Below are 18,686 nucleotides of genomic sequence, written 5' to 3'. Positions count from 1 at the left end.
CAGTGAGCAGGATATAAAGTGAATAAGTAGAAAATTAAAAAGCTACAGCAGCAGTATTTGCTGAATGGCTGGCTACTCCCAGACCTGGGCGGGAGGGTGACATCAGGCATTCCTCATGCAACAGTAACTGGTATGAACCGACAACTGGACACGCCCGGACTTACATGATATTAAGAGAAGATAAAATGTCAGTTCTGAAGCACTTTTTAATTTTTTAAATAATAAATAAATAATAAATGTATTTATTTATTTTCTTTACATCTCAATATCAGTCCCCTCCTCCCAATACCACTCATGCAGATCCTGCCCTGCCCCTGATTCCATCCTCCTCACCTCCATACACTACCCCTTCACCTCCACTCCACCCCACTCCCAGCACATCAAGCTGCCTTAATTCTGCTCCATAACCTAACACTTGTGTAGCTGCCTGAAAGTCAGCCTGCTTCAAGGGCTGCTCATTAGCTTTAGGAAAGTCACCTTCAAATACAAAAGCACTCAGTCTGCCAGCAAAGACTCTTCATTTACACTGATAAATGATACAGCAGAACATACCTTCTGGGAAAGATAGACTTAAAAAAAAAAGAGTGCATTGTGGACTTACAATTTCAAAAATCATTTCCCTTGAAAAGGAAGACACGATACTCTCAGATCTTTCAGTGTGCGTTGGATGCCAGTGATTTATACATTCTAAACTTTAAGCAAAATCCCATTTTTGAAATGCTTCTTAAGCCTCATCTAAAACAGAAGAGGAGCAGCCTGTCTGTGAAATGCCTACTCAATACACGATGGTATCTGTTTTCCCTGTGAAAACCCACCCAAGTCTGTCACTATCTTCAGAGTGTTTAGTTCCCCATCTGACAATGTCACACAAGTATTTAGTGCCTGGAACTACAAAAGCCATGAACAAAACCTTCCAGTCTTTGGAGATATTTTCTGTGTGTGTTCAAGCACTCAGCTGGCAGTCCACAGTTAACTCCGCCTTGGCTTCATGAAGGTCGACATTTGCCGAGTGCGTTCCCTACCTCTGAAATGCACGCTGCCCAGGACTACACGGGAAGGCTTTAAGTCTTTCTCATGTGTGAGGCAGCTTCTTGTTGCTGTGTTACAATGCCTTGCACAAACGTTTTCGAAGAAGGAATCATTTAGTTTGTCTCATAGTCTCAGGGATTCCTGTTTGTCACAGGGCCGAGGAAGCGGAGGGAGAGGACACTTGCGTTGGTAGGGTTACATCCACTCTTATTTTGTTTGGGCCCACAGAATATGGGGCAGGGCCACCGACATTCAGGGTGGGGGTCCTGCCCTTATGTAAGCCCCTCTGGAAAAGCTGTGACGTTTTATTGTGGAAAATGAGTTTGTCATTTCTCATCAGGGATCAGTTGTTAATGGTTTCTTCGTTAGGAGTGGGAGCCTGTGTCCACTTCTCCATCTTGGTGCCGGGACCCTATTGCACGGAGATACAGTATGATCCCAGTTTGTTGCTAATGGAAGTCTGCTCCTTTTACACAAGGGCCCTCTACTGGGAATCTGAATCCACCCACTTCTGAACTTGCCTGAGAGCTGAGGAGTGGGGGAGGGTGCCAAAAGATGCCACAGAACTCTCCCGCCACCGCGTAGGTACTCTTCTCTGGATGAAATGTTTCTCTGGTTTTGTTTCTGCACAGCTTCAGCTGCTTTGCAGAGCTCAGATAAAATCTATCCCGACAGCTCTGTTGGCACTGCCAGTCACCCGTGGCAGAACGGGCTCTTGATGGTTTTCTATGATTATTTATTAGTGACTTCTCTCTAGATGACTAGAGTGCAGGATATGATTGGCCTTCGGATAGCACCAAGACGTGGGCTGAGGACTTGCTGATAAGGTTCCCAGAGTCTTCTAGTATGGATCACTAGAGATGCACTTGCTTGGCTTCTCCCTAACACGCCTTAGCTCTTCTTCATGCTTGAAGGCTAGCCTCGTGGCGTAGGTGTTGGACAGGCAGTTCTCCGCCCTTTCATCTCTTCCCATCTTCCGAACAGCGTCCACCGCTGCTTCTAAAAATAGCTACCATTCTCTTTGTTCTCCCTGGGTTCCAGCGAGTCTCCTGTTTTCTGTCTGCTTTTATGCTTCCTCTTTAAAAAGCTTCTTTCTGATTTTCAGACATCGATCTCGGTATACTAAGTAGCAATATTTTTCTTTGAATTAATTCTGTCTAGAATTTGTTGAGATTTTTAGATATGTGAACGCCTTTTTGAAGTTAGTTTTTCAGGCAGTATTTTTTTTTTCTTCAAGTGATTTTCATTTTGCTCTCTTCTCTTCCAGATTCTAACATTGTTTTGAGATAAAAGTTTTAGTGTGTAGCAAGGCTGGTGCCAAACTGAAATCTTCCCACTTCTGTCTCATAAACTCTGAGATTACACCTACCACCCCAGCCTTTTCCGGTCCCCAGTTTCACACAAATGTTAAGACTGTTACACATTTGCCCTGTTCTGGTGGTGCTTTTGGGTTTCTCTTCCTGCCATTTGCAATTTGTGTTTTAGTTCGGAGAGTCTGAGTTGCTGTTTTCAGGTTTGCCCACCCATTCTCCCCCTCACCTAAGTTTACTCTCAAACTGGTCTAATGCAGTATTTGTCTTGTATGCAGCATTTTTATGCTTCGGAATTGTCGTTACCGACATTGTGGCGCTTTAGTTCGGCCTGGGATGTCCCATCTTTCTGCTCATCTTGCCCATGTGCGCGTCTGCCATGTGCTTGGAATAGTCATTTTAAAGTTCTCATCAATGACTAACATTCCTGTCATTTATGAGAACTGCTTTTATTGACGGTGTCTGACTTCTGATTGCAAGTCGTGTTTTCTTGTTTCCTCAGGATTTACATAGTCTTCTACCTTATATCAGATTTCATAATTACAGTTGTGCTTTGGTCAGCTTAGTCACCGTTGACCTCCGGTTTCACTCTTCCGGCAGGGGAGATTCAATCTTTTCCATTTGTGGGGCTCTAGTAAGCAGCACTGTCAGTGTAAGTCTGTTTCCCAGCATTCCCCTCGGCCAGCGCTCATTCCACAAACCTGCGCCTGGGAAGTGGCAGCCTGAAAGCCCTTGTTGGACTCTTTTCTAGACTTTGGTCTGCTGGGTTAACCCACATTAGCACTGGAAAGTTGGATGGTTTGATTCTGTTACCAAGAGGCTGCCTGTCTGGGTAGCTTACCCTTCTTCTTGCTTGAGATCCCCATGTGGCAATTTCTCCACATCTGCATTCATAAGCACACACCAGGAACTCTCTGTTCTTGCTTAACTTGTGTTAATGAGGCTTCTCTGTGACCATCCATCCAATCCTCAAAGAATGAGTTGAAGGAAAATTCCATACTTTTATAAGTTTATCCAGTGTTTTACTCCTTTCTACACCAGAAGCTGCAATAATCTTCTATGTTTTAACAGGTAGGAAAACTCCACGACTGACTTTACAAGCAGAACTATATTTCACAAGGTTTTTGAAAAGCTACCCTGGTGGCTGCTCAAGGTTCTGATATTAGGCCAGGGCAGCCTGTTGCATGGTAACCACACAGACTAATTTCTCTAATACTGAGCCAACCTCGTATGACCATGTAGCCATGGTGAAATCTAAGTAAATTCTTAAATTTCATTTGCTTCTAAATTGACTTTAAAAATCATCTTTTTTTTAAGGTCACACAACTAAAGGATTATTATCCATTTGCCAGCAACTTGGTTATGGTGATACGTCTGAAGATGGCCAGTCCATTAAACTGTTATCTTTTGCTCTCTCACCTTATTCTCCAGCACAAGATTAATTTTTATTTTTTGTATTTTAATGATTAAATGCAAGGTTAGTTATTCATGGAAAAAGAAAGTAAAAAGGACACACAGTATAAACTTACCTCTTAGTACTTTCCTTTTAGATTTATTAGATTTGGATATCTGTTAGTCTTCAGATTCAAAATGTGGGCAAAGGGCTCACTAAATTTATTGTTTTTCTTGCTCTTGTTCTTGTTCCTCTTCCCCTTCCCTCCTCCTCCTCTCCTCCTCCTTCTCCTCCCCTTTAAACAACAGACTGATGTTTAACAAAAATCAACAGAAACTGTAGTCACTGGGCTAAGATTTTAAGTCAGATTTCTTCCAATGATGTCTCACTAGAATGGGAAAAGCAAAACATTTTCTGGATATCAGAGGTGGTTATTGAGACAGGGTGCATGACTCAGCCATCTTCCTTCCCATTGTTTCCAACTTCTCATTTTTCTCCCCACAAAAGTCATCCTGTGTCCCTGACCTCTCTTCAGTAGTCTTTGCTTGGGAGAGTAGAGGTTTTCCCTCTATATTCTCAGGATTGGCTCTTAACTAAACTGACTTCCTTCCTACCAGCTCTCAGGCTTTTGAGGACTGAACATATAGATTTGAGTCCTCTAATACCCTAAATAAATCTAAGCTGATCACAGTATGCTGAAGAGGGAAACTGGAGAATCTCCAAGACCTTCATGAGAAAAAAGGCAGTTTGGCACAGCAGGACTTGGTAGCCAGTATTGGTTCAACTCTTAAGAGGCTCAAGAGGCTGACCCTGAGTGGTTTATCTTAGGCATATTTAAGTGCAGGACAACCCAGTAAAACTTAGTCTTGTGATTTTTATTTTATGATATTATATGGACTAGCCAAAGATTATCTTGTGGTTTTATTCACCTTAATTTACATTTAAACCTTTTATTGATTCTTTATGAATTTCATACCCTGCATCCTAATCCCACTCATCTTCCCGTTTCTCCTGTTTACTCCCTGCCCTCATAACACCATCCCCCCCCCCAAAAAAAAAAAAAACAAAAGATAAAAAGACAAAAAGTTAAAAACCAAAGCCAAAACAAATCTTGCCTTGGAAGTTGTGGTGTGTCTCAGAATATACCCTTTTGTCCAAACAGCTTTACTTGCAAATGTTTGTTGCAATGAGTCATTGGTCTGGTTGGAGGCCTTTGGCTTCTGCTGCACCATCACTGCTGGGTCCTCACTGGGACTCCTTTTGTATATCCCTCTGTTGCCCTGAGATATCGTCAGAGATGGCCATTGAACCTAAAGCACGACTCAGCCATCTTTCTTCACACTGTTCTCTTCCCTCCCTGTAAAAGCCATCTTGTGTCCCTGACTCAACCCTGCAGTGGGTTGGTCTGATGCTGTTTGTATTCTAATGCTAAACACTGTTACCTCCATAAGCAGATTCTCATGTACTCAATTGATGCCACATGAACCTTCCCCCAATTTAAGGGGTCAACAAAAGGCTCGAACCTGTGATTGGGCACTGCAGGGAGAAAGGTGGCACTGCAGGTTTGAGAGGGAACTGCAGGGAGAGATGGAGAGAGGAAGAAGAAAGATGATAGAGGAAGCTGCCATGGACCAGAACTGAGTAGCCAGGAGTAATAGGAAGTAACAAGGGGATTAATAACTGGGGAATACATTAGCATTATAGATTTCAGCTACACAATTCCACAAGCACAAACAAAGTATACCTAAACCTTTGGGAGGAACAAAGAAAGCTAACTATAGACCAGATGTAATTAGATGGGAAACTCTTTGTAAAGTTGTGATACCTTCCATAAAGATGGTTCTAGAGTGACAGGGAAAAAAAGAAGTTTCTTCAAAAGGTCTGGAGCAGGGTCCCGTGTCAGAAAGTCTCTGGCTACACAAATAATGCAAAGGTCCCCAGGCTACAAAACAGACCAGCACCAGCTTTCTAGGCAGAAAACAAGTTCTGCATTCCTTCCCTTGAAGGGACAACCTTGTGTACTTAACATCTCAGGTTCCCCCACAATCTTGGTTCTCAACCTTCCTAATTCCTCAACCCTTTAATACAGTTCCTCATGTTGTGGTGACCCCAACCATAAAATTGTTTTTATTTCTACTTCATAGCTGTAGTTTTGCTGCTGTTATGAATTGTAACTTAATTATCTGTATTTTCCTGTCGTCTTAGGAAACTAGTCATTCAACGCCCATGGATGCCATGACCCACAGGTTGAGAACTGTGCATTTTTGTGAGCACAAAGACCTCTGTGATCCCTACAGTATTCTGTTGTATGCATTACTGGATCTGAAATGCTAACTTATGAGAGGAATTTAATAGATATTGAAGGGAGTTGTCTATATTTGATTTTTATTCTCCCATGAGGTCTTTGGTCTGTTTTAAATGAGGGAACCTCATTCGAGCATCTCCAAGTGTTATAGTCACTATTTCATCACTGGGACCAAATACCCAACAAGCAATTTAAGTAAGAGTTTTTTTTTGGCTCACAGCTTTAAAGGTGCCAGTCCATCATCATAGGAGAGGACAGAAAAGCCAAACAACTCATAGCATGATGTCTAGGAAACAACAAAAAAGAATATGAGAAACATGGTTGGGATAAAAATATAGCAGCCAAGGAAAACAGTCCCCCAGTGACCCACTAGTTGAGTTAAGCTATAGTTTTTGCTTTTCATTGCCTCCCCTAAACACTATTATGTTATGAATTCATCAAAAAGATAAATGCATTCTTTAATCCAGAAGCTTCTTGGTCCAATTTACCATGGAAACCATCTCACCTCCCCACCCCAGAGCATGCTTTTCTAATCTCTTAAGCATTTATCCATCTAGTTAAATTAATAATCACGATTTGCTATCACAAAAAAGTATTCAATATTTCTATTCTCTGAAAGAGTTTCTGCCATGTTGACATGATAGATCTTCAAATGCTCACCTGACCCCAAATCATAGAAAGATAAAATGAAAAAAAATGCCTATACAGGATTCTCTTTCACATTTTCCCTCTCAAATTTCACAAATAATAAAAATGCAAGAGTTATTTACTTAGAATCTTAAGCACCTTGGATGCTCCTTGAGATTTGGGACTAGATAATTTGACTTTCCTTTTCCAGACTGAATGTTTCTTGTAACCAATAACTTCAGATTGATTTTTTTTCCCCAGGCTCTCGTGGGAGGCCGTCTTCTGTGTCTCATGACCCTTCTTCTCATGGCTTTTCTCCTCAGTCTGATTGATATGTAGTGGAAGACAGTCTCTTGGTTGTTTTCAGGATCATCTCGGCCTTAAAGACATTTGGATCCTAAAACCCTGGAGCCCCTGAATGGTACCAGCATGTCTCTCTATAACAATAGGATGACTAGTAGAAGTTTAAAATGATCAGTGCCTTCAACAATGTCTGGGGATGGGAAAGGGGCCTAGTGTTGAGCTCATAAACAATCTTCAGTGGTTTAATCAATCATGCCCATAGAACAAAAACTCCTAGTCCTTCAGGGTGAGTAAGCTTGGTGAGCCTGTGATTGGTGCCCGCTAGAAGTTCCTGGAAAGGAGATAAGGGTAGGGTAGAGAAGATTCGGCAGGGAGGGATGAGAGGGGGGGTGAGGTGGGGGGAAGAGAAATGCCATTTTAATGTCCTTTGTTATTCTACTTCGTCTTTATTTTTTTTAATAACAAATGTATCAATGGAAGTGCTACCCTGAGTTCTCTAAGCCACTCAAACAAATCAATCCTACCATAGACTGGGTTGCTAAAATTCCAGTTTCTATCTGACTGGAGGGATGAATCAGTCTACTGTTTGTGACTGACATCTGAGATAGTTTGTAGTCTTGTGGGGCCAAGTGCTAACTCAGTGGTTTCTGTTGCTCTAGGCAGTCAAATTGAATTGTGTTAGAGGGTATCCAGATGGCTTTCACTGGAGAAGTGTTTGATGTATAAAGAAATACCCTATACATTGGGTGAAGTGTTGTGTTGAATGGTGTATAAGACTACAAACAAACAAACCAACAAACAAACAAAAACTTGGTTTTTTCCTTTATCTCTTAGACTCACCAAGATCGAATTCATGTCCTTTAGAGTTCTCATACAGGATTGAAATGCTTTGCTGGGTTTGGGTTATTCTTGGCCACTTTGCGTAAGTGGTACCTTCATCTGTTGAATTCATTTATAATTTTAATCTTAACATATACTGAAGTCCTGTTCACTCAGACATAGGGATGATCAATGGAATAATAAGGAAACCCAACAGATCACAGCCCTTGTGTGATCCGAAACGAAGTGTAATGGTTCATTTGGTCAACTCAGTGGAATTTCGAATCTCTTAGAAGACACAGACTGTGTGTGTCTGATCCTGTGGGCTCTGGTTCAAGACTGAGTATGAAGGAGAAGGCTGGAGCTGAGGAGATGACTCAGAGTTAAGAACACTCTTGTTCTGCGTACTTCTTCTTCAAACCCCTAAGTCACCTTTGTTCGACCTGCCTCTTTCTGGGCTCCTGAGCAACCCACTTATTTCCACAATGTCCAGAAGTTACGTGTGTCTGTATTTCAGGTTGCTCTCATTCAAGATAGATGTCTAAATGCACTGTTGGAAATGGGACACCAGTTTTTCCCAGTCCTCTTTAGGTTGGCTATTGTGGAACAATTGGATTTCTATCCCATTTTTTTTAAAACATGACTTTATATGAACAGAGCCTGATTTTTTTCTCTATCAACTAGTGACAGAGAATCTGCTATGGGTGGGTATATGGATTCTCTTACATTTGCTAAGGGAAATGACATGGACAGGAATGCCTATCTAGCTTGCTTATATTATTATAGATTTGCTTAGTTTTTACCTTCTAATAAATAGTAAATGTGATTGTCTCGCCTTGTTTCTAGATCTGAAAATGTTCAGCTCCTAATTGGCAACACTGGTGTAATTTTAAAAGCACACTAGCTCTTTCTTGAGAGCTCCACCTCAGTTTCCTCAACCTCCCAAGGCTAGCTCCACCAAACTATCAATGACCACTCCAGCTGTATTCTTTCTCCTGGTTTTCAGATTTTTATCATAACTTGGAAGCCCCCTCAATTTGTCTGGGTCCCTCCCCAATTTTAAACCTCAATAAAAATCCTTGTATAAAATCCTCTCTGGGCACATGTGTCTTAGCTGATTCAATGCAAGCAGTATCAGAGTAGACTTAGAAAGCAGTCGGGCGGTATGACAGGGGCAGGAACTGGGCCTTGAAGGAATAGAAGGTGTCATCTTGTTTGACTGAAGGTGGTCAGGGGGCCTCTTGCACAAAATGGGAGCTCAGTTGTTAACATTGTTTTTGATGACGAGGGGGAGAATATGTAACAAATCGAGAGCACAGCAAGAGGTACAGTAATATAGGATGGGGAAAACAGGAAACCAAAGCCAACACAGACAAGAGAGTAGCTGATGGATCTTAAGTTCAGTACTGCAGACGATGGTGGAAGACAGAGCCCTTAAGAAACAGGGAATGGCTGTGCATGAGATCATCAGTGCCTGGATGAGAGTGTAAGGCAGGTCTCTCCACTCTATTGTGATAACCACCCTCAGCATGCTGCGGCCACTCCATTCTCCTGTCCCCTTTATTGTAGATGTTAAACAACATCTCATGGTCTGTTTTGCTTCTCAAGAAACAATGCCTTATTAAGCAACTCCATCATTTCTGAGTCAAGAGCCTTTTCATGGGTCATTGGATGTTTTGGGTCTTAGAGTCTTTCTCTTGGAAGCTGAGTGTCACCACCTAGTATATGAAGCTTCACCATCTTTTAGAATGGTGGCTATCATTCTTGGAGGAAAACTCCGTGAGCCCAGAAGACCCATTTCTCTAGTTCTCCTGCCTGCTGATGCTGGTCCATGACCCCACCACTCCCATGTCTATGGTGAAGTCTTACCCTGCAGCTTCACCGAGTTTCCCCGGCCACGTTTTAAGCACACCAGGCATTCTTTCAGGCCAATCAACCAGACATCATGTAATGTGCTTTTTAAAAAAATGATTAAATCCTCTCCTACCCCACCTCATCTTCTTCCACTCTTCTCAGGACCACCATCAAGAATCATCTCTACTCCATTCTTGTTAGTATATGTGAGGCATGCTACAAGACTCATTTGGTGAGAAATTAATTTTCTTCTACAGAATGGACAACTGAAACCTAAAAACTCAAGTCTCCCAGATTTCATTTCCCATGTAGGCCAGTAATTCTCAATCTGTGGGTCATGATCCCTTCAGAGGTCCAAATACCCTTCCACAGGGGTTGCCTAAGGTCATCAGAAAACACATCTTTATATTATAATTCCTAAGAGCAGCAAATTACACTTATTAAGTAGCAGTGGAAATAATTTTAAGGTTGGGGTCACCACAACATGAGGAATAATATTAAAGGGCTGTGGCCCTGGAATGTTGAGAACCTATTGCTGTAGGCAATCTCCACGAGGAAATAAAATTTTATTTTGTGAAGCATGAGTCCCAGATACAGCCTGTGTCTTGTTGGAACAGGCAAGTCTTTTTTCTTTTAGTAAAAAGGAGAGGACTAGATTTGCTAATTTGTAGACTTTAGGGAAAATCTTGGTGTTCATGGTTTTCAAATGTGCCATCCCAGTCCCCATGACATGCCTAGTGTTTTAGTACCTTTGGCTTAGGAGACCTTAGCTTCTTACCAGGTCACATGTAGAGCTTCTTGTATAGCTCTGCTCCTCTTATGATTGAACCCTGTGTCTAACTTCCAACCCAGTCTAGGTTCCAGGAAAAAAAAAAAAACTCTGTCTAAAAGATGACCATAGGCCCTTTGACTTGCATGTTGTCATGTTGACTTCAGGTTCTACCAATACTCACCTTTTTCTTCAAGTTTCCCAGGCAGGTAGCAGCCAGCCAATGCCACACTTCAAATGCCATTACTTCTATGTCTAGTAGGGTTAGAGTTCATGTGCTCCCACAAGCTGCCCTTCCCAATCTGTAAGTTTTAGCAATATGAGGACATTGGACTAGCAAGTAACTGAATTTCATAATTTCACTTTGTTCTTTCTTCCTAGCCCTTTTAATATCAGTAGACTTAATTTTGTTTCCTGAAAGCAAAACCCAATACAAGGCTTCTGGGAAAAAAAAAGGAAGAAGGAAAAAAAAAAAAGCAGAAAGAGAAAGGACAAAAATTAGACTGTGTGTGTGTGTGTGTGTGTGTGTGTGTACATATGCACATATGCATTATAGACAATATAACTGTCACACGTGTGCAGACATTATAGACAAGATTACTGTCAGAATATTGAGACTTTGGGTTCTCAGTAACAATGAGAACCCCACTTCTCCAAGTCTCTGGCCTTGTAAGCAGTGTAGAGAATACCTCCAGAACTCTCGTTGCTACTGTGACCCTTTCACTGATGGTTGCTCCTGTGATTCCAGTCTCACTTGAGGAAAGATACGTTCCTATATGTTCCAGTCTGAGTCTGATTGAGATCTTAGCTTTCATCTGGCTTTTCTCTCTCAGGGTTCAGTAGAGCAGCTCAGAAACAGAAGTGGTCAAAGGTTAGTGTCTCTCAGGGCCACTGGTCTTTGCTACTAATGAGAGAACATTTGGGACCAAGGACGTAGTGGTAACTGAAAAGGTTAATTGATTGTGGCCAAGTAAACAGAGAAGCCAATCTAACCTTCCTGATTTTACTGTTCCTTATTTCTTATCCCATTCTCCTCAGAATTATAAGATTTGCTTCTAAGAGGCAAGGAAGTTAGTTTCAAGGCCCAGGTATGTCCAGTATTGTGATATTGGACAATCATTCTGACATATAAAGCTTCATTTTTCTTATATCCAAGTTGGGGAATTTTTTCTTTTTACACACATGAGGAATTTAAACTAGGGTCTAGTACCTTCGGTGCTTCCAATTAATGGAAGGGACACCTGAGACACTCACAGGCATGTCCCGAGTGATAGCAGGACAGCACCTGTGAAGTGTGAAGCCCTTTTGAAAGTTTTAAAAGTAAACTATGGACTTCTGACAGAACAGGGATGGGCACAGATACCCAGTCAGGGAGAATCTTTGTGGCAGCCACTCAGGAGACCCGGGAACAGTGACAATTAAAGTAACCGACGAGGGGCACATAAACAGATGAACATTGCAGACCCTCGGCCTCCATCTTGGCTCACATGACTTTTGAGATGCCAAAATTTGTGCCTTCAAAGTTATGTCCGCAACCTCCCTCCTCTTTGTAAAAATGCCTCTGCTTCTTTGTCAGGTTCCTGTGGTCTCACAGGTAGGTCTGGAAATCTCACACTTAGGACATAGTGTCATTAAATGTCTGAAAGCTCTCATCATTTATACTATGGGGGCACTAAGGCCCAAAGGAGAGGAAAGATTTGCTTAGGGACACCTTCCATTCTGAGGGAGAATCAAAATAGTCTCCATTAAGAATTGTAAGGCCATGGCTAGCTGCTTAGGACTGCTGTACCAATAAGTGCCATCTTGGACAGGCAGGGAGCGAAAGTCATTCTTCCTCATGACTTTTTGGAGACCAGTATGTAGGGAGGATTCAGATTTAGATTCTAATTGGACACACATTATTGTCCAACCTACTGTAGGTTCAAGATCTGAGCAAAACACTTTGACGTCTACAGAGCTATAAAGGTTGTCTGGTTTCAGTCACTGTCCTGCTGCTCACCTGTTGAAAGGCCAATGAGCCCGACTCAGATGAAAAATGAACACACATTAATCAAGAATAAAACCATTAAAGTTTCATGCAAATTACCTCAGTAGCAAACATCCGTGGGAGCATTCATTAGGGTGCTTAAATGCTCAGTGTTACATGCCTCTCAGACATGCTGGGGATGCTTTAGACATTCCCTCTCTTTTACCTACAAATTCCTAGAGGTTATGGTCACTGCAAAGATTGGCAGTGTGTGTGATCATTATTTGGTGTTTTCATTTTCCCGTATGTGTGCATGCCTATATGAATTTATGTGTGCTGTGCATGCAGGTGCCTGTGATGTCAGAGAATGTGGAATATCTTGGAAATGGAGTTTTGGGCAATGAGGATGGCCTGATGTGGGTGCTGGGAACTGAACTCAGGTCCTTGTGAGAGCAGCAAGCTCCTACCTGCTGAGCTGACTCTCTAGTCTCAAATGGTTCTTAATGTTAACTTAAAACATAGGAGATTTCTGCTGAGTCAGGAACCAGACTTGCGTGGATTTTACAGTCACCTTTCTGCACGTTTGGTGAACCAACAGTACACAGGAGTGGAGTTATGAGCAGGGAGAGGAGGGCCAGCTGGAGTAGTTCAAACCTTCATGGATTTATGTGCCTTTGTTTAAGCAAAGAGTTTCCACCAGTTCCTGGTTCTGTCTTTGAGAAAATCCTTTACTGTTTCTTGAATAGAGTTCTGTGTCCAGAAGGAATTTAATACTTGCTCATGACACACCATATGAATGTTCATGAAGTGACTACCCAGAAATCTGTGCATTAGATGGATACTTCCCAAAGCTACTATTATAATTTTCAAATCATAATGCTTGGGACCCAAATCTCCAAGGGATGGGAGGATGCGCCTTTGACCAAGTACCAGTCCAATTTTCAAGCACTTGGGAGATTCTATTTGAGGCTCTTGACTAAATGAGGTGTGAAGTCACAGGGGCAGGTGGGTCTGTTCCTGATTCTTGCTCTGGATCCCTGGGATCTACCAGCAGTTTCCCAGAGCCTGTACTTATATAGGAAAGAACATTGTGCTAAGCAGTCAGAATGCTTAGCAATGTTGATATCATAACTGAAAAACCTAAGGATAGGTTATAGTTGCAGAGGGTGACTGAAGACACAATTCAAGCCAGCAAAAAAAATTGTGTTGAGGACAAGTAATTAATTCTCTTAAAAACTAAAACAGTATAAAAAAACTCAACCCTCAATACTGTCACAAGACAAATCTGTACTGAAGTCACTGTAACTTTAGCAAATACATATTTATTCAGTTTGCCAGAGTCCTTACCATACCTGATTGCCTCTCTCCTGGTCATCTTCATTCACTGCAAGTTTGCAGCCTTTCTTGGCTTTTGTCAGCATCTGATATCAATTGAGTATCAAATATTTCTTACAGGATCTGTAGTGATGCTATTTTTGAGAAATTGTGGAAGCTTTGGGGGATGAAACAGCTGGGGAAGTGACTCACTTAGGGCAGGTCCTTGAGGGTTTCTCGTCTCTGGCTTCCCCCTATGTCCTCCTTTCTGCCTCTGTTTGTCATTGTAAAACCTTCCACCAACACATCAGCTACCATCAGCCCTTTGAAGCCATAGGCCCAAACTATCCAACCCTTCTGAGATTTCTTTAGATTGCGTATTTTATTACAGCAAAGGGAATATCTGACCCACATGGCATCTGTGTGGGAAAACCCTGGGTTAGCGGATCCTAAGTCCTACCGATGTGTCCGTCATCCTATGAGTTTAAATCTATAAGGCGCTTTTCTCAGTGCCAGTGTTAATCATTACCCACTCCGTATGCAAATCAGAACAGGAAAGTCCCGTTTGGCCAATTCTCTGAAAATCTTGCCTTGACATGATTCTTGATTTCTTCTTTGTTCTGTGTCTTGACTGTTCGGCGCCTGTCTACTCACAGGCAGCACTTTCTGGTGCCTGACTGAAGTTCTTTGAGGCCAGAGGCAACTGTGGATATCCAGACAGTTCAGGCAGGCCAACCAGATGAGTGGGGACTGGGTGTATCCAGGACAGACCCTAACCCGGGTCATTTGGATCTTTGCAGCCATCATTATCAGGGGTGAGGTGGCTGGTGGGAGATGAGGGCTCTCAGGCTGTGGGAGAAGGGCAGGGTTTTCTATTAGGGGAACCGAACCTATTTCCCCGAGGTCTTGGGGAGGTGGCCATGGAGAGGGATGTGTAGTCCTTGGGTTACTCACACCTTGTAAGGAAAGGTATCATCCTGGTCACCGTTAAGACAGGTCTGTGCTCTATGATGTTGGAGACAGGAGCTGCCCAAATGACAGAGCAAATGATGCCAAGACTCTTGGGTCCTGCTAAGTAAGTAATTCAAGGCTTCATGCTCTGTGCAAAACTCAAGAGGTTTATATGCCTAGACCCGCAAAACACCATCTTCCCAATCCCTTTCAGGTATTGTTATCATGAGATTTTTTTTCAAACACTCACTGACATGTATTCGTTTTCATAAGTAAGCAAAGCAGCTGCCCAAGTCATCCAAAGAGCGACTCCGTAGATCTTATTGCTTAGGGGTCCATCTAGGCTAGAATTTAGAGGAAGTTTTACTTAGTTTATAGAACTGTCATCACCCAGAAGCTTCGGGCAGTGACGGATATGTGGTGGTTTTGTGGTGAGTGTGAGAATGACAAGACTGTAGCAGACTCCGCAATCCATTTGGCAGGGTCCTGGTATCTGCAGAGCTCCAAAGACAGGGCAACTTTGGTGTGGTGGTGGGCTCTCAGAAGCATCTGAGGCAGGGCTCTGTGATGGTGGTTTCCAAACAATCCTGAAAGAAGAGGACCTTGCTTCAAAGAGAAGGTCCCAGCTACTGTAACCTCTGGGTGGAGAAAGAGCCCCCAGCTTGGATGATTGTCTTCCTCTTTCCAGCCAGCTTCTCAGCCCTGCTTTATTTTTCCTTAGGATCTGTGACTGAAGACCCACAGAGGTATACCAGTTTGGGATGGGTCCAGGGGAAGCAAGCCACCGTGCTGGGAAGACTCGAACCCGTGAATGTGTTTCTTGGGATCCCTTTTGCTACACCCCCCCTCGGACCTCTTCGGTTTTCCAATCCACAGCCTCCGGTCCCCTGGGATGGTTTTCGAGAAGCCACCTCCTACCCCAATTTGTAAGTTACAGGTGGCTTGTGTCTCAGGGAACCTGAAGAAATTGTTTCGGGGAATGTAGGTCATGAAGTCCGGGAACAGAGGAGAGGAAATGTGGACCTGGTGGTGGGAGAACACAGACCTTCAGCGAGTGTTTCCGGGTCTCAGCTCTCCTACAGTGGCTGCTCAGCACAGTTGCTGGAATATTGTAAGAAGTGTACCTTTTCCTTGGTCTCTTCAAAACTTCCTGAATCAAACTCCCTGGAGTTGGGCCCAAGAATCTTAATGATCTGAAAGCTCTTTGGGGATCTGAGTCCCGAACAGATGTAGGAAGGGCTGTGATGGGCTCCCCAAGTCTTTTAATGAAAGGGACTTTTCCTGGTTTCTGTGTGACCCTTCACCCTGGGCTGACCTCTGTGATCAGTCTGGGTGAGAGCTTCAGAGAACAAAATGACAGTATGTGTGTGTGTGTGTGTGTGTGTGTGTATGTATGTATGTTTCTCTCTGTGTGTGTCTGTCTGTGTCTGACTATCTCTCTCTCTCTGTATGTCTGACTCCCCCCCCCCCCCCCCTCTCTCTCTCTCTCTCTCTCTCTCTCTCTCTCTCTCTCTCTGAGTGTGTGTGTGTGTATGTCTGTCTGTGTCTGACTCTCTCTCTCTCTCATCACAGCCTCCCTCAAGGAACATGTAGACCAATAATGACAGAAGGCAGAGAAAGATGATTGATAATTAAAATGTAACAAGCCAAGGAGCACCACTAGACAACCTAAAGCCAAGAACTACCTACCCCCAGCTTTAAGACAAGGTCAGGCATGCCTCAGGGGAAAGCAATGAGGTCGAGGTCTAAATTTATGAACGACAGCATACAAAGAATCCAGGAGCATAGATGCCCCCAAAGGAATGTACTTCAGTGGTGGTTGCAGCCAAGACTCCTCACATCTGGGCTGACAAGGAGGCAAAGAGCAGGATTCACTTCTGTTCCTTTCCCCTTTCCTTCGCTGCAAGACTTCAACCCATAGGATCTGTGTAGGCTAGACCCTCCTAGGGGAGCATCTCCTAGGAGATTCAAAGTCCGGTCAAGTTGCCAATGAAGATGTGGGGTAGGGTAGGTAGGCAAAGTAAATATATTTTCAATTTACAGTGTACAAATTGCAAAGATGTAATCTATTATAAACTGAAGGCTTTCCTTAGTCCACTGTGGAAATCCCTAAGATCTAATGGTATCCGATTTTGGAGTTGGTTCTGAATGAGTTAAATGAATAATTGAATGAGTAAATAAGCAAAAATCAAATAAAAAACAACTAATGAATTTTGTCATAGTATTTCTAGTCCACATGTGAGACACATGAATTCAATTTTTTTGTGGTGTAGGGAATGTCCCTGGTACCAAGGTACTCCTTTATCCTGGGACTTATTTGATAACCTAAGGGCTAAGAAAGCAGAAGAATGGAACATCCCTAGGGCTCTTTAAGGCTTAGGCCAATGGCATTTTTATAGACAGCTGATGCCTGCATACAATGCAAAGGACTTTTATTTTGACATGCTTTTTGCTCAGAAGGGATGCCTGGGTCTTGTTTCTGTCCCAGGAATGAGCCCCTCCCAGGAAGGCTTGATGCCAAGATGGTGAAGATTAACTATGCTCCTCCCTCTCTTTCCCTCTTCCTCCTCCTCTTCCTCCTTCTCTTCCTCTCCCTTTCCCTTCCTCTCAGGTGCTTTCAGAGCTTAGAGTGGTTCCTCATATATCAAAAACTGCTCAAAGTACGTTACCCTAAACTTGGAGTGTCAGAGGACTGCCTGTATCTCAACATTTATGCACCAGCCTATGCCAACAATGGCTCCAGTCTCCCGGTAAGGCTGCCTGTTGCACTGGGGATCCATCAGCAGGCCTGGGAAGCAGCTGGACTTGGGGCATCAGGAGTTAGACCTAGCCTCCTATTGGAGGAAAAGTTACACAAGTAATTAAAAAAAAATCACACTGGAAGTTGTCCTCTGTCATTGTCTCTGTTGATTATTTCAGTGGTTTAACAGTCAGTTTTCATTTTGATTTTCCCCCTTGCTGGTAAGTATTCAAGTTGTCTCTGCCCCTTTAAAAAGATGCATTTTGACTGTTTCTTTTTCTTTTTTCTTTTTTTTTTTTTTTTTTTTTTTTTTGAGTTTGAGAACCTCCTTTTAAAAAATATAGTTGAATTATTCGGCGTTTTTTAAAAAACTAATTGAGACTAATGTCTGGTAATTAGTTTAAGTCATAAGGAACCCTGTAGAATAAAGGAAGGTTTTCTATGGTCTTCATTTTAGCCACCTTCCTCTCTCAGTACCCTCTCTCCCCATGCCTCTGCAATGAGAGAGCCTTTGAAAGAGTGTAAGAGTGGTTGGACTTATTTTGCAGATGAGGAAGTTGAGGCACAAGGAGTGCACACATGCTTGCTCTATGTTGTACAAAGCTTCCCCTCCATGGCTCCTTCATTTTCCCTGACTCAGGGTTATCATCTCAGATATGGAGTTAGATGAATGGAAGGGATTTATTATGAGCTATGAAAGTGACAATACCATTTGAATAGTACTTTGCGTTTTTCTGTCCTACATTTTTCTAAATAAGAGAAGATTTCTATATTCCCCCTTTCTACCCCCTTTACACTGAAGATTAAAGAAAGAAAGGGAAAAACCTAAAGAAACCTCTTTAGCTTAGTAATGTCTTAGTAATTTGTCTTATCACGATAGTAGAATACCCAGGCAAAAGCAAGTTTAAGAAGAAAGAAGTGATTTCGACCAACAGGTCTAGGGGCCAGTCTGTCATGGCAGACAAGTGGAGTAGCTGCTCCCACTGCATCCACAGCCAGGAATAGAGGCATGGATGATGACGTTCACCAAGTTTGCTTCTCTTAGGACTCCAGGCTCAGATTCAGATGGGTTCTTCCACCTCTATTATCCTAATACAGATAGTCTTTCACAACTATGCCCAGAGGCTAACCTAATCTAGACAATCCCTTACCCACTCACTTGGAAGCATATCTTCTTCTAGTTGACTCTAGAGGCTCCCTAATGCTGCAGCTCTTTAGAATAGTTCCGTGTATTTCGGTGACTCCCAGGTCCGAAATTATTTTCATTGCTACTTTTAACTATAATTTCGCTACTGTTATAAATCAT

The 18,686-nt window shown here is 42.7% G+C and overlaps 1 protein-coding gene across 1 annotated transcript in view; it reads left to right on the top strand.

Moving 5' to 3' along the window:
* The window catches only part of CES5A (carboxylesterase 5A), a 66,793-nt gene that overhangs the window by 28,757 nt on the left and 19,350 nt on the right, over positions 1 to 18,686 (top strand). The window contains exons 4-5 of the mRNA XM_080937065.1: positions 15,362 to 15,566; positions 17,252 to 17,390. Coding sequence (XP_080793191.1) covers positions 15,362 to 15,566; positions 17,252 to 17,390 — 344 coding nt within the window. The remainder of the gene's footprint in view (positions 1 to 15,361; positions 15,567 to 17,251; positions 17,391 to 18,686) is intronic.

Source organism: Micromys minutus (genome assembly GCF_963924665.1).
Source record: "Micromys minutus genome assembly, chromosome: 24".
Taxonomy (NCBI): Eukaryota; Metazoa; Chordata; class Mammalia; order Rodentia; family Muridae; genus Micromys; species Micromys minutus.
The sequence above is the reverse complement of the archived record's forward strand: the minus strand, read 5'-3'. Positions and strand labels throughout refer to the sequence as shown.